At 40.7% G+C, this 19,859-nt stretch overlaps 1 protein-coding gene across 10 annotated transcripts in view; it reads left to right on the forward strand.

Moving 5' to 3' along the window:
• The window catches only part of CELF2 (CUGBP Elav-like family member 2), a 547,089-nt gene that overhangs the window by 432,817 nt on the left and 94,413 nt on the right, over positions 1 to 19,859 (forward strand). For all 10 annotated transcript variants that reach the window (XM_039730885.1, XM_039730881.1, XM_039730879.1 and 7 more), the window contains one exon: positions 13,626 to 13,708. In XM_039730885.1, coding sequence (XP_039586819.1) covers positions 13,626 to 13,708 — 83 coding nt within the window. The remainder of the gene's footprint in view (positions 1 to 13,625; positions 13,709 to 19,859) is intronic.

Genomic DNA, 19,859 nt, shown 5'->3' on the forward strand with positions numbered 1-19,859 from the left:
TGAAAAGACGAAGTGGTGCTTGTTCCCAGTAAGAACTGGTGGTTACAAGGCTTGCAAAATTGTTGACAATCTAACCTGTAACCCACCATTTCTCAGCTCCCATCCAGGAAAATTTTGCATTGTTTGTGCTCATCAGAAATATTTTACACAATAACAACTTGTTGAATAAATGACGAGGTCATATTGTAAAGTTAACTAAAGGACCTCTGGTATTAAAATATGATTGGTCAGAGGTTTTATTTTATATAAATTTTTTTTTTAGCTTGCAGTTAAGACTGGGGACTTTGTTCTAAAGCTCTCAGAGTTTTTTGGTAGTGAAGCTGTGCGCCCATGATATTTTGTTGGATGTGTTCCTGTGGCTGCCATGGTGACCTGTGGAGAGCACCATGGAGAATCCTGCTTCTCCAAATGTGATTAGATACATTCAGCAGCCGCATGCTATTGATGCCAAGGAACACTGAATAGTTTCATCTACTTTGCAGACAAGCTTCAGTGTAAGCCCTCCTGCCACTGCCTGCTCAAGGCCACCTTTGACAGCCGCAGGAGCCAACACATCACTGTTTAGGCACTCGTTTTGTTCCTTTTCTCTATTTTTCCTTCTCCCTCTGATTAAGTTGCCAGTCATCCAGCTTCTTTCTCTTCTTGTCCTGATAAGTTGCCAATCATGTCATACAGCCTGTACCTCTAGAGCCAAGTATTTCTCTTGTCATAACTTGAAAACAGGCTGCTGGAGATTTATTTTAAATCTTGCTCTGATTAAATGCCACATCTTGATCTTTGGAGAGCCATAGAACCTATAGATCATGGTACTCTTGTTTGGACTTCTCTGAACTGGTATTAACTAACAGACTTACATGTCCTATGGCTCATGCAACAGTCTCAATATTCCCTTCCCTTAATAGATATTAAATATTTGTGACTAGGTTTTTTTCTTCAGTTTTCCAGGGCATACATGGTGATAGTTGCAAGAAATAGTGAGTTGTATGAAGGCTTTTCGGGAGAATAACATATTTATTTTTATGGCATGTGGGGTTTTATGTTTTGGTCTGCTTGTCAAATCATGTATACAAAGATAAGTAGTAGCAATATTTCGTGAGGTCTTCAAGACATAAAGAGCAATGGGAAATTAAGCAAAACTGGAAGTGTTTGCTCTGAAAAGCATATTTAAAATACTTCTTGTGAGATATTGAAATAATTTTTTTTTGGGAAATTGTGGAAAGTCTGATTCTGGTAAATCTACAGATAGAACAAGATAAAACTGTGGAAGAATTATGTGTGGAAGTGTAATGTTGTCCTCTCTGGGAGAGGAGCTTAGCTGAATTTTCCTGCCTCTAACAGTTATATAATTCTATTAAAACTGCTTTCCTAGATATACAAGATAACACTTTCCCCCAGTATTAATACTTTGCTAGCTCGTTTTCCAGTCAGAATGAAAAGACTGTATGAATCATCTTAGCTTTTCTCTCTCATTTTGGAAGCACATGTGTTACACATCTCTTCTGTATCTCCCTTCATTGATTTTACATTAGTTAATCATCAGAAAAAAATAAAGAGGAATAATAACTAACTAGGATAGAAATCAATCTGGGAAAACCCGAGAAGTGTTCTCCTTGCCCCAGTCAGGCTGCCCATGTCAGGTGAAACATGAGCTATAATTGTTTATCAGGACACTTAGCATTTTTACACTGTTAGTCTGTGCAAAACGAGATTCTGTGCAAGAGGCAAATGAGAGGCTGTTTGGGATGTGGTTGTGAGATATCTCTCAAATACCTTTGAGCTTGAGCTTTCTGAGCATAGATCCCCCACATGAAGTGTGTTCTTCCTTCTCATTGCTTGTGCTCATTAAGTGCTGCCATTTATTTTTGTGTGCCTGCACAAATATATGGCTTTATTACTAAAGTGGTTTGTTTATCTTTGCTGCTGCTGCATTTATTTTAGCACTCATCTAAACAATTAATTAGGGAAACACTTGAGTGCCGAATACACTTCTTCAGATACCACTCAGTTGTTTTTTTTATTTATTTCCAGGAGCATCAAGCATTAAAAAAACCCATCTTTTGCATTTTTCTTTCTAACCATGCCATTTTCCCTCTTTTTTGAAGTTTCCACAGCAGAGTACATTGCTTTGAAAGATCATGGGCCCTGTTGAGAGTTCAAAGCCAAGTAAAGATGATGCTTAAAGTTCAAAGGCTCTGTGGAGCTGCATCTTCATCTGCATAAAATTGTTTCAATTGACTAGAAAGATAGAAAAGTTGCCAGGAATTGCTTCTATTTCATTTTTATTATTCTTACAAAGAAAGCCTAATTGGGGAACAAATGTGTCACTGCTAACAAGTTCAGGCAAAGCGAAGCTCCTTAGATGAAACACTGCTTGAAGGTGCAATGCAGGAAAGATTTGACATGTGCTGTGACCCTGTGAGAGTGGAGCTGTGGATGCCTAGAAATCAATACGAGATGTGCAAGGGTTCATGATGTTGAAGTCGAGAAAGAGTTTAAAGTGTTTCACTGTGTCTTTCAGACAATGGATTTAGACCTGGGTTTTAAAGATGGGGAAATGTATTTATCGGGGGAAAAAAAAATTTAAATAGTTGAAAATTATCTCCATTAAAATAGCGTGTATGTTGTAGCCAATCATGACTCAGAGTGGAGGCTTTGCCAGTTCTTCCACCAGCCAAGAATGGAGCCCATAACTCAGTGACTTGGCCAAAAGCAGCAAAATATGGGGCAGGGGAGATGTTGGAGGAAACAGTAATTTGTTGATTCAAGTTCAGGGCACTTAGAGGCAATATTTATCCTAGAATTTCTTCCCATGCTACTCAAGCATCCCTTAAGCCATCTCAAATGTCTTGTATTGATTTCTTCCCTTTCCTATAAGGTATCTTTCAGGGGAAGTGTGACAGACTGCCGCTGGCACATAGTGCTCTGCTGTTACTCATTGTCACTACGATGGCTGTGTCTTTTTACCTCAATTTTTATTTTTTTCATGTTTTCTTCAGAGTACTCCTTTGAGTTCAGAACATTTTATTCTTTCTATTTAACAAGGAAAAGCTAGAGCACAGGGAGATGAAAGGCCAGATTGTTCAAAAGCATTTAGGTATCGAAAGATTCAGATGGGCATTGAATGTTATTTTCAGAAGAATTTAAACACCTTATTCCTAGAAATGAGTTATCCAAGGTCAGATTTTAAATTATCTTGCAAAAATGATATCCACCTCTTCCAAATCCAGCTAAATGTTGAAAACACCCCAAGCACAAAGTTCTTGCCAGGTTTCTGGGTAGGGTTGAGGTTTTGTTGTTGGTTTTGTTGTTTTGTAAATGAATGAAGTGTCAGCAATAGCAATCTTTCCACTATGGACCTTCTTTTATAACTCCTTCTCCCTGGTCCTTTTTCTTTTCTTTTTTTCTCTTTGTACTGCTAGTTCTAGCTTTTCCTATGCTGTCCTTAGAAGACACATGCTGACAGGTTTAGAGCTGTCAGTGGGGTTTAAAAAACCTCATGTCAGATACAGCAGGACTGGATAAACTGCAACTTTAAAAAAATGCATTGTGTTATCATTGATTCATAAATGTATTAATATATTTCTAAAAACAAGGTATGACAAAAAGGTATGACAGAAGACATTTTTATTGGCAATACTTGCCATGCTGGGATGTTCATAGAATCACCACAGAAACATAAAATGGTTTGGGTTGGAAGGGGCCTTAAAGATCAACTTGTTCCAACCACCCTGTTGTAGGCAGGAATACCTTCCACTGGGCCAGGTTGCTCAAAACTCCATCCAGCCTGGCCTTGAACACTTCCAGGGATCCACAGTTCCTCTGAGCAAGCTGTTCATCTGTCTCACTGCCCACACAGTAAAGAATTTTTTCCTTATACCCTACTGAAAGCAGCACTCTTTGAGTTTGGAGCTATTCTCCCTTGTCCTATCACTACACACCCCTGTCAAAGTCCCTCACCACCCATATCGTCTTGGTCCTCTTTAGGTACTAGAAGATACTATAAGGTATCTTATTCTGTTTCTCTCTAATTCCTGTGTTCTTGCTATGAAAAAATACTCATCTAGTGTGTGAAATTTGCTAGTGAGTGAGAGCTGGTTCCCAACTGGTACAACAATAAAACAGTAATTTAACTGATATTGTCTGCTAGAGTTAAATAAGCTTGCAGTATATTTCTGGGGAAGTTAAGCTGTGTTAGGAGGGTTGTTGTCAGAAGCCTGTTAAATTCCTTCATTGCCATTTCACAGAATCACAATCTGGCTGAGGTCAGAAGGAACCTCTGGGATTCATCTTATCCAATCCCAGCTCAAGGCAGGGTCATTTACAGGAGGTTTGTCAGAGCTGTGTCCAGTCAGGATTTTAATATCTCTTGGGATGATGGGAGTCCACAACCTGTTTGGACAAACCATGACAGTGTTTGATCACCTTTAGAATAAAAATGTCATTCCTTATTTTTAAATGGAATTTCCTGTATTTTAATTGGTGGCCATGGCATCTTGTCCTGTCATTGGACCACTTAGAAGGCTTCTATCTTCCTCCAATGTTTTCTTCTCCAGGCTGAGCAGTCCCAGCTCTCTCAGTTGCTTTTCATATGAGACATGCTCCAGACCCTTCCTCATCTTCATGGTCCTTCACAAGACAGCCTCCAGTATGTCCACATCTTTTTACTGGGGGAAAAAAAGAAGATCCAGAACCCCATATATGCCTCAGCAGGGCTGAGCAGAGGGCAAGGTTCACCTCCACTGACCTGCTGTGTCTGATGCAGCCCAGGATGCCTTTGGGATTTAACCAGGAAAGATAATTTCCAGCACAGAACATAGGTTTTTCATAGGGAAAATTTATAAATTGCAAATAACTCTCAAAGATTTGATTCTTTTGAAGGGATAGTTTAATGGTAAGGCTCTTCTATTCTGAGTATTTTTCCCTACAGAGTTGCCTCCTAGTTGAACTAGGACTCAAGTGGCTTCTCAGGAGTCGCAGTGCAATTAGAGGTTTCATCAGAGCAGTGATCTGGAAGTCTTATCAGGAAAGCCAGTTTTCAGTGATCTTTCTCAAGAATTCAAGTGAAAGAAAAAATAGAAGGAAATCCAGGACTATAAGACATGTGTGCTGGGAAGTTTGATTTGCTACTAGTGAGTGCCAGGGTTGGAGACAATGGGGCTTTTGAAATTACATCAGGGAAAGATATATCCCTGCCTATGTTGATTTATGTAAACATGATCTTTGTAGAGTCTTTTTGAACTGAGATACAGTGTCACAGCAGTTTTCTGCTGCAATAATGGATTGATAAGGGAGGACATCTTAATTTTGTGTTTCTGGTTTTTTAAGCATCTGTTCTCTGAACCCTCTCCCCCTACTGCATCCAAAGATGTATTTAGCAGATGTTCAGACTTAGGGGTTAACTTGTGCAGAGGACATGTTAGTTCATTTTAAAGCCAGTAAACTCAAGTCAGTAATTGTTACCTGGCCAAAGAAAAGGGAAACAATAACCATCTGCAACAAAGAAAAGAATAAGAATTTATTTGAGGGAAGAAGAAAGTGAATTAAAGATGAAGGATCATTAGTGCAAGAATAAGAAGGAAGAGAAGAAAGAAAATATGAAGGGAAAATTACAAGGCAGTAAAAGAAATACATAATTATTTGTGTTTTCTTTTTTTTTGTTGTTGTTTCATTTTGATATCTCCCCAATTTCAAGATTTCTTTCTTGATACAATATATATACATAGCTACAAGCCTTGTAAAACTATTTCAAGTTTTTTAAAAAATTATTGTATTTTGTGTGTATTCTTTCCTATATTTTACAAGTGGGAAGTGCAGTAACTTCCCATGGGATACCGCCTCACAGAGCTAGAGGTGGAATGCCATTTTCCCACCCTCTCTCACTGCTGTCCTACTCACTTGAGAATTTCAAAAGCTCTGACAAGCAGTTTTTATTGTAACCCATATGGACTGATGTGTAAGATCCCAATAACTCTCCACCCCTGAGATCTAGAAATGTGAATGGACCAAACATGGACTCAACAGGAGGCACTGAGCTGCTGCTTTGATTTTCCCACTGATGGTTGCCTGACACTGTCCATCTCCATGGCTTTCCCTAGGGATTTGCATTGGGTTGGTGCTTGGACAGGCTGGCAAAGGAGGAACACTCCAGGCCAGGCCTCCTGCAGATCAGGGTGTTAATGCAGTGCTGATGGGCAGGTTCAGTGCCACTGACTGCTCAGCTCTGTCTCCACTTTCTGAGGTTGTGTTGCAACATCTTTCATCCGCTGCTCAGCCCAATAAAGCTCAGCTTCCATCCCAGCATGCAGGGATGGTTTCTTTAGAGACAGATTACTTTGTAATGACACAAAATTGCCTTGATGCTATAAACCTGACTTGTGTATGTATTTATTTACCCTGCCACCTTGTATAGAATATAATTCTGCATCTGCTTTTTTCTTTTACTCCTTTATCACCATCTAGTGCAGATATCATATGAGTCTTGCCAAGGTGCAGGTGTGGAAGTTGGCCCCTTCCTTCAGAAGTAAAACAGAGAGTTCCAGCATGCTGGCCATTCACTTCCCAGTCATTAGACTGGCAGCAGGAGAGTTCAGGAATTTGCAAAAGCTGTCACTGTCCTGTATGAAAAATTGTACATTGAAATGCTTCGGGTACTTGTACACCTATTAGCCATTTAAAACTGTTTAATATAAGTGGCTTATTTCAGAGAGCAAGAAAAGTCAATTCTGGCAATTTTGCCCTTGATATCTTTTCTATCTGTGTCGCACTTTAGTCAAAATTTACATAATAATGGGTAGGGAAGTGTTGTGGGACATGAACCAGTGCATATTAGTTCCTAGTTGCTTTCCCAAAAGGCTTGAAAATGCAGCAAATTTAATCTAGGTTGAAAAAAAGAAAAAGAAAAAAGAAAAAAAAAAAGCATGAAGAAAAAAAAAACCACCAAGAGAGAGTGAAAATCCATTTTGTAGGCAGAGGACATTTATAGAGAGCATTTGTATTCACAAGGGTACGGGAATGACAGAGTGCGACTCCTCTAAAAGAGCTCCCTGGTGCAGCTGAAGGCTGACAGCAAACTAGGACTTGTGGCCAATTAACAGAAAGGCCGTCATAACTTGCAAGGCATGGAGAGAAAAAATTGAGCTCCATGGGATCATTTTTCAGTGGCCATTTACGGGGCTGTTACCGGCCTGGAGCATTTGTGCTTTAATGCGAGCGGTGCGATGTGGGGCACTCTGGGGCTGGGGCACTGCCACCCTGAATGCTGCAACCCGGAGGAAAAATAGAGCACAGGGTGGAATTTGGCACGTCCCAGCTGTGAATCCTTCTCACATGTGAGCCCTTGCCTACATTCAGCTAATGTATTAATATTAGAAGTGGCATTGCTATAATATGTGCTGTCATTAGAGTGGCAATGCGATTTCCTGGCTGGTGACAGGACTGGTAATACGGTTTCCATCAGGGTGCCAATTATATCAAACTATTAGCAAACCTGAGCTAATTGGGAGGCGGCATCATTAAAGGTTAGTTTCTGCTGTATTTGGCAATTCTAGCAGGGATGGCTTCAGGAGTGAATCTTTTCCATCTTACTTCCCCCATGACTTAATAGGAGAGCAATATATAGGCAATAGAGCATGAGGCTGGTGCAGGTAGGAATCAAATCACACCCCTGCCTTAGCCACCTTCTTCTGATTAAGCAGAGTTACAAAAATAGCAGGATTTTTATTTCTGGATGTCTTTGTCAGGAGTGTCTGTATTTGCTATTCAGACATTTCTGGTTTTCTCTGGTTTTGTACGGAACCACCCAATCAAAATCTCTAAGACTTGAAACACCACTCCTAATACTAGACCAGTGTCTTTAGTGCAGGTTAGGTAATTGCACTAACATCTGTAGCACAGAAGAAATGCTAGGCAAGGCTCCCACTGCACTGCATAAAAAGTCAGCAAAGGAAAAGTCTCATTGCCCAACCACACACCCGAACGTCTGGTAGCAATAGGTCTTCTCAGTGGCTTTAGTGGAAAAGAGATTTTAATGTCTTCACTGGCTTTTGGAAAATGACATTACAGGTCATGGTGTGTTTGGTTGGAAATCACGCTGTTCAGGCAGCTTTTTGTGAGGTACAGAGCAGGAATTCCAGAGTTCAGGTGGATGGCTGGAATGCAAGAGACCTTGTTAAAGGCTGCATTGTATTAGTGTAGCGTTTAAATTTTGGTGGTGGATGAGTGAATGTGGAAATGAGGAGAGAAACATTTGGAGTAGGGAAAAAAACAAGAAAAAGAAATCCTCCAGAACTTAAACTAGCTTGAGCTGTGCTGGATTGACAAGAAGCTACTGTCCCCATTGAGATTCCAGGCTTGTATGAAGCCAGCACCTGTTCTGCTTGCAAATGCACACACAAAAGTGAGCTTCATTCACAGAAAGAAAGAAACATAGCAGGACTTCACTCATTTAGCCTTCCAGGGCCTTCAGTCCCTTGATCTGTCAGCCCCTTAGAATTCAAACGCAGCCTTTAAAGGAATTTTCAATTCACAACATGATGACTTTGTTGATGTCCTGAATGTGAATGTATTTTGAATTGAATTTGTCTGCCAGTATTCCATTACTCGCTAAAAGAATACAGAGTTCAATCATCAGATAATCATTATAGCTGTTTTGAAGTGTTTATTTTATTAGTCTAGAAGGTAAAGCAAATTTCATACTTTTAAGTTGTTGCAGGCTTTGCAGGCGCCCTGATAAGCTCTTGTATTTCTATACCCCATGGTTAGGGTTCAGGTACTGGCAGCAGGTGATAATATGCACAACACAGGAGAGATCCAAACTGACACATTTTGACAGTTGAAAACTAAAGAAACTAATATATCAGACCAATAAATATGGGTTGAGCTTTTTTTTTACCTCCTCTATCTTTTTTATTTCCCAAAAGTTAAATTTTTGGGCCTGGGAGATTGCAGAATATTTTTCTTCAAGCAAATCAAAACCTTAGAGCATCTTGTGGAGCGTGTTTTAATTCCTGTCCACATCCAAGGGTTATTTTCTCATATAGATGCACATGTGTAATTCCTGGTAACTTTAACACAGGAATTGTCTATTCAGTTTAGGGAGCTGTAAAAGACTTTTTCTCACCCGAAGCAAGATGGAGGTGTCCATATTCACTCAGGCATGAAATCCTGGCTGAGAGATTAAGCCTCTTACACAGATCCCAGTGCCATTAAATGCCAACAAGGACTGTGTAAGCCACATCTTCAAGTGGAGGAGAGCTTCCCTGTGTTACTTACTCAAAATTAGGAATGTAAACAGCTCTCACAGCATAATTAGTCTGTGTTTGAATTGGGAGAAAGTGACAAAAATAATGGCATGGCAGAGCTCCTGGAGATGTCATAGAGCTGGATCTTGCAGCCCAACAAAGCTGTGACTGCTCTGCTGGGAGGGAAATTCAGGTCATAGAGCAGAAGTCACATGGCAGGAGAAGCCCCATTGCATGGGGTCACAAGCAGCTCTTTGAAAAAATTCTCTTGCTTACAAGAGGAATGGCAAGTCTTGAAGTTCCATGGTGAAAACTGCAATTTGTCATAGTTCCACAAAGTCCTCCAGAAACCCAAGTTCACTGCTAGCAGAAAACCATGGCTACTGTGGTGTGAAAGTCCTCATCACTTGATCTTTTTCCCATTCCTCACTTCTAAATGATGGCTTCAGTGAACCCATGGCTGGATTCCCCCGTAATCCATTGCTGCCATCTTTGACAGTGACTCATGTAAAGCTGTTTCTAGCCATACATGAGGCTGTTTGTCCCTGTCACTGTCTTGCTAAACAGGTTTCTGTGGAAATTAAATAAATAAAATCTCTACCAGTGGTGCTAATTGGTGCCTTTGGCAGCCTGAGCAAGGGCTTGTGAATTGAATGTGTCATGGAGAATTGAATGTGTCAACTCTCTCCCAATGGCTGGGACCTTGAGGTCTTTCTCTGGCACTAAATTTGCTTTGAAAAAAGAAAAAAAGGGGAAGGGGGGGCGGGGGAGGGGGGAAAAGAGAGAGAGAAAGAGAGAGTGAAAACAAGCTGAAGTAAGAGATCTTTTCCCTTTTTTTAATGAGGTGTTGAACATTGTAGTGTCCACACTGCAGCGTTTGCTCATCGGATGCCTTAAGAAGCAGGGCTGTTTTCTGCTGCTGTTAGTCAGGCATCCCATTTGTTGCCATTAAACACCGAGCAGCATGGAGTGGCAGGTTTTATTCAGTCTGTTCAAGCATCTGGCAGGATAGCCATGAAGTTGTTGCCGATGTCCTTAAGGGACTGTAGGGATCTGCATGATTCATTCAGTATTTTTTTCAAGGTACAAAGAAGAAATGCCTTACGCTGTAGTAAATACTGTTCCAAGTAGAGCACAACCAGCTTAGCAGAGCGTGGGAGATTTGCTGCTCTGGAGGCACTGACTGGCAGGATGAGATCCTCTGCCTGTGGGCAAGAATACACTAACCCATGTGGAGCTAAACTGGGCTGTATTTCAGGCTGTTGAGGACTGGCAGAACCATGTCCACAGACCAATTCACCTTTTAAGCTGTCCTGACTAGGAGAGGAGAAGGTTATCACTGCCAGGCCCTGAGTTATTTGGATGTCAGAAAAGTCTAGCTGTGGTTCAAGCTGCTGTCGAGTTTGTTGGTGATGAAACAATTATATGTGCATGGGACCTGAAGGGAAGGGTTGTATTTTTTCATTTTCTTTCAGTAGGAAACATATTTTTTCTTTTCCAGCTGGGCCACTTGTTTGTCTTTGGCAATATTACATTTTTTTTAGTGAAATGGAGGAAGGAAGGTCGTTGCCTCTTTGCCTTTCAGCAGGGGACAGCTACCAGTCCTAAAGCACAGATTAGCCCTGTCCTATTACACAGGCATCTTCCCCTCCATTATTCCTGCAGAAAAAAACTGAATTAGGTACTTTTAATGTGTACTGACCCAAAAGGATTTTGCACTGGAGGCATCTTCAATACAACTTGTGTAACCTGGCTGCAGCACCTCTGGAAAATCCATAGGCTAAGCTACAGTATTTCCTTGGGGAAACATGGACTATTGCTTTTTCTGTTCCTCTCTGTTGCCATATTTTCTTTTTTGAGTCCAGCCCTGACCTCTGTAGCAGATACCTTCAAATTCAGGTGTCCACAAGTGGGGGTCCATGCCCCCCTCAAATCACAGCAAACCAGCTCTTGTTGTGGGGTTTGTTTTATTTAAGAAGATATGAGCCAAATGCATCCTGAGAAAAAAATTTATCCATATGCATTTTCAGATGTGTCAGTCTGTGAGCTCAGAAGTCTCTATTTTTGTCAAGGTCCAATGACCTGCCTGAAACATCTGCACATTTCCCATTAAGCTACTGTTTCTTCCGGCCCTCATTCACAGAAACATTTTTCTCTCCTGAGCTATTACTTCCCAAAAAATGACCAGTTAAAGGGTATTTCACAGCATATTCATCTTTCAAGTGCAGTTCTTTCAAGTAGTGCCAAGAATGATAAACCAATAGATTTTAAATTTCTCCTTATCAGAATGAACCCCCTGAGCTGAAATCTAAAATAAAACTCTTCAGGCCCATGGAAAAGGACATGGCCATTGCAAAGTTGTGATTACAGTTTGATATTTTCCCCTCTGAATCCTCTCTGCTGGTTAAAAAGCCTTATATTAAAAAGCTAACAAACCAAACAAAGAAACAATAGGAGATAGACTTGGAGCTGGCTGACAGGATAGAAAAATATTGCCATACTGTCTCAAAATCACACTATTAAATGTCACAAACTTGGAATTTTTTTCTCATTTTCATCTGGGGTAAAATAATTCAGATATTCAGAATTTTCCAGTGAAACAGAAGTTTTAGAAACACAGGAAGCACAAACCTTAACAGGCTGTGCCTGTCTCTAGCATAGATCCCTGCAAATGATGTCCTGCTTACTGAAGTAATTATTAAACCATCTCCATCGTAAAGTGTGAAATTTTAAAGAACCTGTTGGCAGTATGAAAAATGTTTCTCTCAGCTGTGTTAAGTCTGCATTACCTGCCTGCCCATGTTTAGCTGTGCCTGCAAGTGGTTTTGTGTATTAGGGATAAACTTGCTGTGTTCCAGCTGGCAATACATGGTCACCTTTGCTTGTTACCGAGGTAATGGTTGTCACTGGCCTGGCTGCAGAGCCAGAGGGAGCATTCCCAATGCCATGCGCAGCTTGAGCCAAGCAAGGGGCAGTGGAGGGGCCATTCTGGATTCAGCCCTTCTTTCCAAAGTGGGCCACCTCCACATGGCTGCTTCCAGTGTCTGCTGTGGGCTGCTGTGCACACCTTCTCCTTTGTGTCCTTTGCCACTACCGGGATGCTGCAGGGTTGAACACAAGCAGGAATGTCAGGTGGGCTGGGATGTTTCACCTTGGCCAACATTAGGGAGCTGATACAAGCTTTGCTCACTGCCTGAAGCACAGATTATTTTATCTGTGTCACACTCCAAGGGAGCACCACGACTCATGAGCTGGGGTTTCTTTTATTTACTGATTGGTTTTGACATTTCTCTGGAGTTGTAACAAATCTCTGACTGTGATTAAGAGAACAGGATTGTTTTCTGATTCATCAGTAAGACCTGCATCATCCTCTTTCATGTGTAGCAGATTTTACTTCAGGAGCCACTTCTGCCCCCCAGCCAGCATTGCCCAGAATGGTTTGCCTCTCCCCATAGCACCAAATACCCCATCAGCAGCACACATCTCATCTGTCAAGGAGCAGACTTCATTGCTGTGGGGCATTACAGGCAAACCCTGGTCCTAGCTTTTTTGTCCCCTGCCTGTGACATCATAGCTCTTCCCTGAGGATCTGCCTGTGAGCCCTGACCTCATCCTGGGGCTGGAGAAGCTGCCTGGGTTGTGTGTGCTGCAGCAAAGGCTGCTTTACGTGTTTGCAATGGACAAAGTGATAGCAACCCAAGTTTGGTCCCACACACACCTGGCTGGACCATGCTGTCAAAAGGGAAACCACAGGATTAAGGCAACTAAAACCACCTGCTTTACTGAAAATTCAGCAGGTGCAGGGAGAGCAGAGACTCCCTTAATGCTGTCAGCCATCAGCAGCCTCCACTATCCCAGCAGTGGTGAATTCACCTGTAGCTTGTTTTTCATTCTTGAAACTGAGATGAGTGTTCCACCTCCAGTCCTGCCTGGTTTCAAAGAAGTGGGGGAACCAACCTTAGCTCTTTTGTATAAGGCCCTTTAAATAAGGTCCTGCTTTAGCCTGATTTTCTGCTTGGAATGTAACAATGAATTCCTGCTGCTTGAGCCTGCCATGTTGCTTATATTCAAAGTATAATGGGGAGCCTTCAGAAAAATATAACCTTATTTACAATGTACAAAGCCAATTGGATTTTGGTTAACAATTTCTAAGTGATTACAGTTCACTAACAATGCAGGTGTGCTATAGATGCAATGCACAGGGGGGGACTTTTTATTTTAAATCATACAAGCTTTCTTTTATTCATGTCATTCAGGCGCCTCAGGATAATTCACATTTCCAGCTTTCATAATGTGTTGTTCAACCACTGTTTTTTTCTCTCTCCCTATTGTACTCTCACAAATCATACTCACTAATTTCTGAAAGCTTTTCATTTCTCTCTATAGGTTGTTGTTTCGTAACATTTTATACAAGAAAAGCTGCTCTTGAGGCACAGAATGCACTGCACAATATTAAAACTTTACCTGGGGTGAGTACATTTACTTTTTGATCCTAATTATTTTATTGCCAGAAGAATAGCCCTTTTGCTCTCAATGCAGCTTGGTGCCCCAAATGATCTTGATCTCTGCAAGGAGGGTGGCTAAGCTGATGGTCTGTCCTGTGTTGGTGCCAGTCCTGTAGCAATGGCATCATGTCCAAAGGCAGCTGCTGTTCTCTGGAAAGGGTACTGATTCCTGCTGAGTAGAGACAGTGGCCAAAGTACAATGTGGATATTTTTTAAAATGTATTTAAGGGGGAGGGAGGGAGGGAGGAGAGAAAACATATGGCAGAAAACACTGCACCACTGCGGTTTCATGTTTGAAAATGGAGAAAAGAAGAAAAAACAAAACACAGCCAAAGTTTGTTAAATGTAGCCTTTATCCACATGGTTTCTAAACAACTTGAATGTACTGGCTGCACATCTCAGGGTGTTGGGGAGTGTGGTACCATGTAGCTGCTTGCACAGGATCATCCTGTCTCCTGACATCACCTCTCCTCACCACCTGCTCTCACTGGCACCAGCATTCAGAACAGTTGTGATTGTGTTGTACAAACTGTATCTTGCATTTTTCCTGTGGTATTTTATATTTAAATTACAGGGCTAGAGAGAAGTATATCACTGGTAATTGCATGTCTAAACTCTGAAATCTTCTTGTACCACCATTTTCATTTTTTCTGCTGTATTCTTTGAGGATGGAAGAGAAAAAATATAAAGGATGGAGGTATATTCCCTCTTGATGGAGGAGAAGTGTTCAAGTATATGTTTGTAGTGTCTGGTTACAGACATGAAAAAAAATAAATACACTGTGTAAATAAATAGAGCATTGCCTGGACTGACAGTTATAAGGCAAATATCTCCTTTAGTTCCTATATGGTGTGTGTGAAAATGGACACTCTGTGTTTGAAAAATTATATCTGGCCAGTTCACTTTATGCAAGTGATTTCCTGTCAGGGAATCCACCTCATGTGTCATGGAAATGGCCAGCATAGAGGTGCTGTCGTGGGACAGTTTCCTACGAGCCCTGCTAAAGCTAAAATGGGAGTCCTCTGTCATTTCCAATGAAAATACTGGGAATGGTAGTGGGAAATCTGCAAAGGTAGGAAGCAGGAAAAAAGTTGTGCCTCTTCAAGTGATGTTTTCCAGCAACTGGCCCTTGCAAGGGACAGTACCAAGACCTTACAAGCCTCCCAGTGGGAGTCTCACCACTTTAGAGCGTAGAGGATGGATGTGCCATCCTCGAGAGAGAAAGGAAGGCTCTGAAGGACAATTCCCTTTGAGACCTCTTTGGAGCTCAGGGTGAACCTCAGCATCCTCTGCCTCTGCAGTCCCAGTTGTTTGTTCCCTTTCCTACTGCCAGAAAATGCCAAGCCCTTGGATGAGAGCTCTCTAACCCCAGTCAATGTTGCACCTAAACCAACTCACAGTGATTGCTCTCTGCCATGCTTTGAGACAAATGGCTCTGTGGACTGGCTGGGTGGGATGGAGATGATCCCAAGCTGCTGGAGCAGCACCCTGCCCAAATAGCATCCCTCAAGCCCTACCACAAGATCTACTCATCACCTCCCGTAGAAGTAGACAGGATCTGTTTAGAATCATACAATCACAGAGTCGTAAGGGTTGGAAAAGATCTCCAAGGTCATTGAGTACAACATTTCACCAAAAACCACAATGTCAATTAAATCACAGCACTAAGTGCCACATCCATTTGGGTTTTTTAACACTTCTAAGCATGACGACTCCACCACTTCCCTGGGCAGCCAAAGCTTGACCACTCTTTTAGTGAAGAAGTTCATTCTCATGTCCAACCTGAACCTCCCCTGGTGCAGCTTGAGGACATGTCTTCTCATCCTGTTGCCTGGGGGCAGAGCCTGACCCCCATCTGGCTAAACCCTCCTGTCAGGGAGTTGAAGAGAGTGGTAAGGTCACCCCAAGCCTCTTTTTCTCCAGGCTAAACAAACCAAGCTCCTTCAGCTGCTTTTAGTTTTCTCTGTTCTTCCTTGAGTCCCCCAGGCTGCTTGCTGTGTTCTGAGAGATGTTATTTATCCCAGTGGGTGACTCAGAGGGGCAATTTCCCTCTCTGGCTTCCTCACATACAGGTAGCAAAGCTGGCAGCTCTGCATTGCATCTTACTTGAGCAGGGCATCATTTTCTCCCTGACTTTTGCACAGCTAATGAGCAGGCAGCAGTTAAAAATGCTAGTGTATCTTTTGATGTTATTTTAAAGTAAGGTTCAAAAATATAGGTTTTTTTCCCTAAAGCCCTCTCTAGCTCTTTGTCATTTAAAATTTATCTTTCTAAGCTGGTTTTTCCTGTCCTGACTGTGAGGTTACAAAGTTTTTTTTTAAGGAAATATGGACACTGCATTCCCATGACTCTGGGGCTTTGGCTTTTAAATATTCCTGATACAGCCAGAGATGTTTAGATTTTACTATGAGATAAGTTGTTATACCTACGTTTTTAAAGGGAAGCCTCTAGTAAAGAGAAGCAACTTGAATACATTTCTACTACTTGTCTTTCAAAATGATTCAGCATATATTATATAACAGAATCTATATTTTGCACGTGCAGCATGCTGACATTCAGCATATATGGGGATACTGTTATGCTGCATCTGTGTATTCCCAAAATAACTTCATTTAAGCACTCTTTAAAGTTGTGGCACACATGCTGGAAACACTTCACGTTAGCAGGGTTCTCCTTATATGAATTTTAGCAATTTCTGTATTGTTCCTCTTGCCTGCTAAGCAGCTTTTACCAAACAAGCAGGAATCAGTAGTGGATAGTTCTGTGTGTGAAATAGTCTCAGAGCAAATGGAAGCAATCTTCTGTCAGAGCTACAACAGGGGATGAATTTGGATTAGGTTCATTTGGGCATCAAGTGTCAGCTTGCTTCCAGTAAGTGAGGTATGGTCAGTAGGAGGTTCAGTAATAAGGTGTCTCCTGGAAACAAAAGAATCCGTGCCTTCCCCTTTTGCTGTAATATCACCATGCATCAGATGAGGCATCCTTAAATAGCCCAGGATGAAAATCCAAGGCAAAGGCAGGTGATTTATTAGAGTAAGGTAAGGAAAGCTGGCAGAGGCAGGAGCAGGGGGCTGCAGGGATGCTGTGGCTGCTGGAACTCATCTCTGTTTTACCTGCACTCAGGTGTGGCCTGCACTGCTGCAGAGGTGTGGAGGAGAATAGCTCTGTGTTCATTATTGATAGAGCCTGGATTATTTCTGGGTTTGGTCTCTTCATTTCTTAAATGCAGGCTCGCTCCAGGTAGCTCAGTAAGCAGGTTTTGGATCAGCACTGGAGAAGCCAAAAAAGTGGAGGTTTAGTGTGAAATTCATCCCCCTTCCAAGACTGCATGTTCAGTTTAATTTAAGTAGGTTTTTGAGCAAAGCCTGCAGTGCTATGTCTCTATCTCTGCTTTTTGCTTGAACTTCATCCTTAACAGAGACATGAAAACATCAGCTCTTGATCTGCTCCTTTGAGCTGCACCCTTTTAGTGGACATGAAGAAAATAAGACCAGACATAAATGATTAATGCAGAATCTTGGAAGAAAATATTGCAGGGTGCCGTGCTGTTTGATTACAAGCCTTGGAATTAGTCAACATTTCCATAATTCTAAACCAATATACACCTGTTTTCCCACTGTGATGTGAAGGCACAACTTAATTTAACAGAAACCCCGCTGTGCTAAATCTCTCATTAAATACCAAGCTAGTTCTGTAATTTAAAGTTGCAGCACTACTATTTTAACTGAATTGCCTTTGTATTATAAAATTAATAAGAAGTTAATGATGCACTTTGCTGTATTCGCTCAGATTTTTTTTTTTTCACAGCAACAACAACAAAAAAGAAAGATAAAGAAGAAAAACATGTCACCAGCTGACATCTCAAGGCTTTTCTGGTTTTAATCATTTTCCTGAGGATAAAAATTCATTTAAAAGAATTTTTTAAAAAAAATTTTAAACTTTCTGCACAAGTAGGATCAAACATCATCTTTTTATTCATGATTAATATAATCTCTCTGTTAGTCATAATATTCCTTGTCATATATTGGAGCTTTTATCTTTCCCAAAATATGTATTTAGATATCACTTGTTATGTACGATTGCTACTAGGCAGAGAAGCAGATATGCAGTGTTTGAGGAATACAGGCATATTGTTATGATATACGATACAGATCAACGAAACAGGGACAGTTCTTTTCTGTTTACTTGGTGCTGGCATCACAAGTAGCTTTTATGCCTTGCAAATGAACAACGTGAATTTTCAGATGTGTCTTTTCAAACATAGCATGAGAGCAGGTTGCTGATACCCTCATAGCTCACAGGGATGTGGTTTATATTATTCAGCTTAGAGGCAAGTTTTCTTGGAGCGTTCATTTGGATTTTGTTTTAAAAGGCAGAAGGGAGAAAAGAGAAAATCTCAATTTGAATGTAATAATGTTCTTGGAAATGGGCTTCTTTGGGATGAGATGTAGAACTGAGGCCTTAACTAGTCTCATCTTCATTAAGAATCTCATGGCTTCGTTAGAGGTGTTTAACTTCTATTCCCTAAACAGAGTAATCCAATAAATTCCACCCATCTAAATTTATTCTGTATCTTCAGTTAGATGTAATAATGTTGGTTCCCCCATGCTCTAATTTGCTGCTTAGTGAAAATTGGTTTCTGTATAGAGGGCAAACCTCAAAGAGCTGCATTCAGGGACTGCTTTAACTGCCTTCATGGCACTGACATTTGTTCATTGTTTTAGTTTTAGCATGCTTTATTTAAAAAACAGAATGTGCTCTGTTTTGCTGACAAGTGAACCTGGTAAGATTTCCTGGCAAGGGTTAAGTGCAAAGAGGTAAAACAAGAGCACTATATGTTGGTTGGATTCTTGGAGCCAAGTAGCTGAATAAATGCACCTTTAATGTCATGCAGAGGCTATTTGAAGTCAGAAATCAATGGGCATCCATTTGTAAAATCTACGCCTAAAACTCTTTGGAGTCTTTGTTCTTTATTTGAAGTTAGATTTATTGGACATGGTAAGGGTCATTTGTTGTCTTTATGTGCATTTTTTTTATATATCCTCCTACCTAAGGTTATCACAAAAATAATTAACAGCCCACAGTCTGCACTCCCTTGCTTTTAACAGAATCATGGTTTACATGGTTCTTATTTCAAGTGGCTTATACATGTACATTCCAAGTAGCAGAAAAACCTTTTGTGTTGAAGTTCTGGCATGAAATTAGGACATTAGCTATATGAATTGATTTGATTAAGGGTTTAACAAGGAAGAAATACCATTTTGAGAAAGTCTTAATATTTTAACAGCAGGGTGGAGTTTGTAAGAACTGTTTTGTAAAATATTCACAGCTTTCTTTTTTGCCAGATGTTGCCAAGGAAAACATTTTTAATCTTTACATTGTAAGAATCACTACTGATTTTATTAAACATTTTTTACATCATAGGGAGGCAGGACTGGCTTAGAGGGAATGTTGCCCACAGGTTGTGTACTGGTTGTAAGAAAACCTCAAAGTCCATTTAGGGGTGTAGAATATGAAAAATTACAATCAGAATAATCTGGTCCAAAATGCAGGCACCCATGATGACTTACTATGAAACCTCATTCACTTTCTGATTAAATACCATTTGTCCAACAAGAAACAAAAAAACCTCAAATATCTTCATGGTTCTTGCTTTAGATCATGAGCTCCTTTGTAATGACTGTCCTGACACTCTCCTTTCTGGAGTAGTGTTTTGGATATTTCCAGTTCCCTTCTCTGTTTTAAGCCTTATGGTTTGTCAGTACTATATGAACATTTTGTAAAAATTACCTGTAATAAAAAGGTAATCATCCAATATGATTTGAATAATAGCCTGAGTATGATATATCAGTGACTCTGAGAGATTTTGACAAACAGAAAGGGAATTCAAAGAGCAATTAACTTAGTTAAGGCTTTGCAGTAATTGATTTATGATGACAAATTAAACTAATTCAGTACCCGTATAGTATGACCAAATGCTGTTTAATGAAGGATCCAAAGAGTATAGAACTGCTTAAATTATAAAAATTCCAGATGGGAAAGAAGATAATTCCCAGGGAGCTGTTCTTAGGAGGTGAGCTATAAGACACTCAGTGATGTTGAGAAAGTGAATCTG

Source organism: Passer montanus, unplaced genomic scaffold (assembly GCF_014805655.1).
Source record: "Passer montanus isolate IOZ18808 unplaced genomic scaffold, ASM1480565v1 scaffold74, whole genome shotgun sequence".
Taxonomy (NCBI): domain Eukaryota; kingdom Metazoa; phylum Chordata; class Aves; order Passeriformes; family Passeridae; genus Passer; species Passer montanus.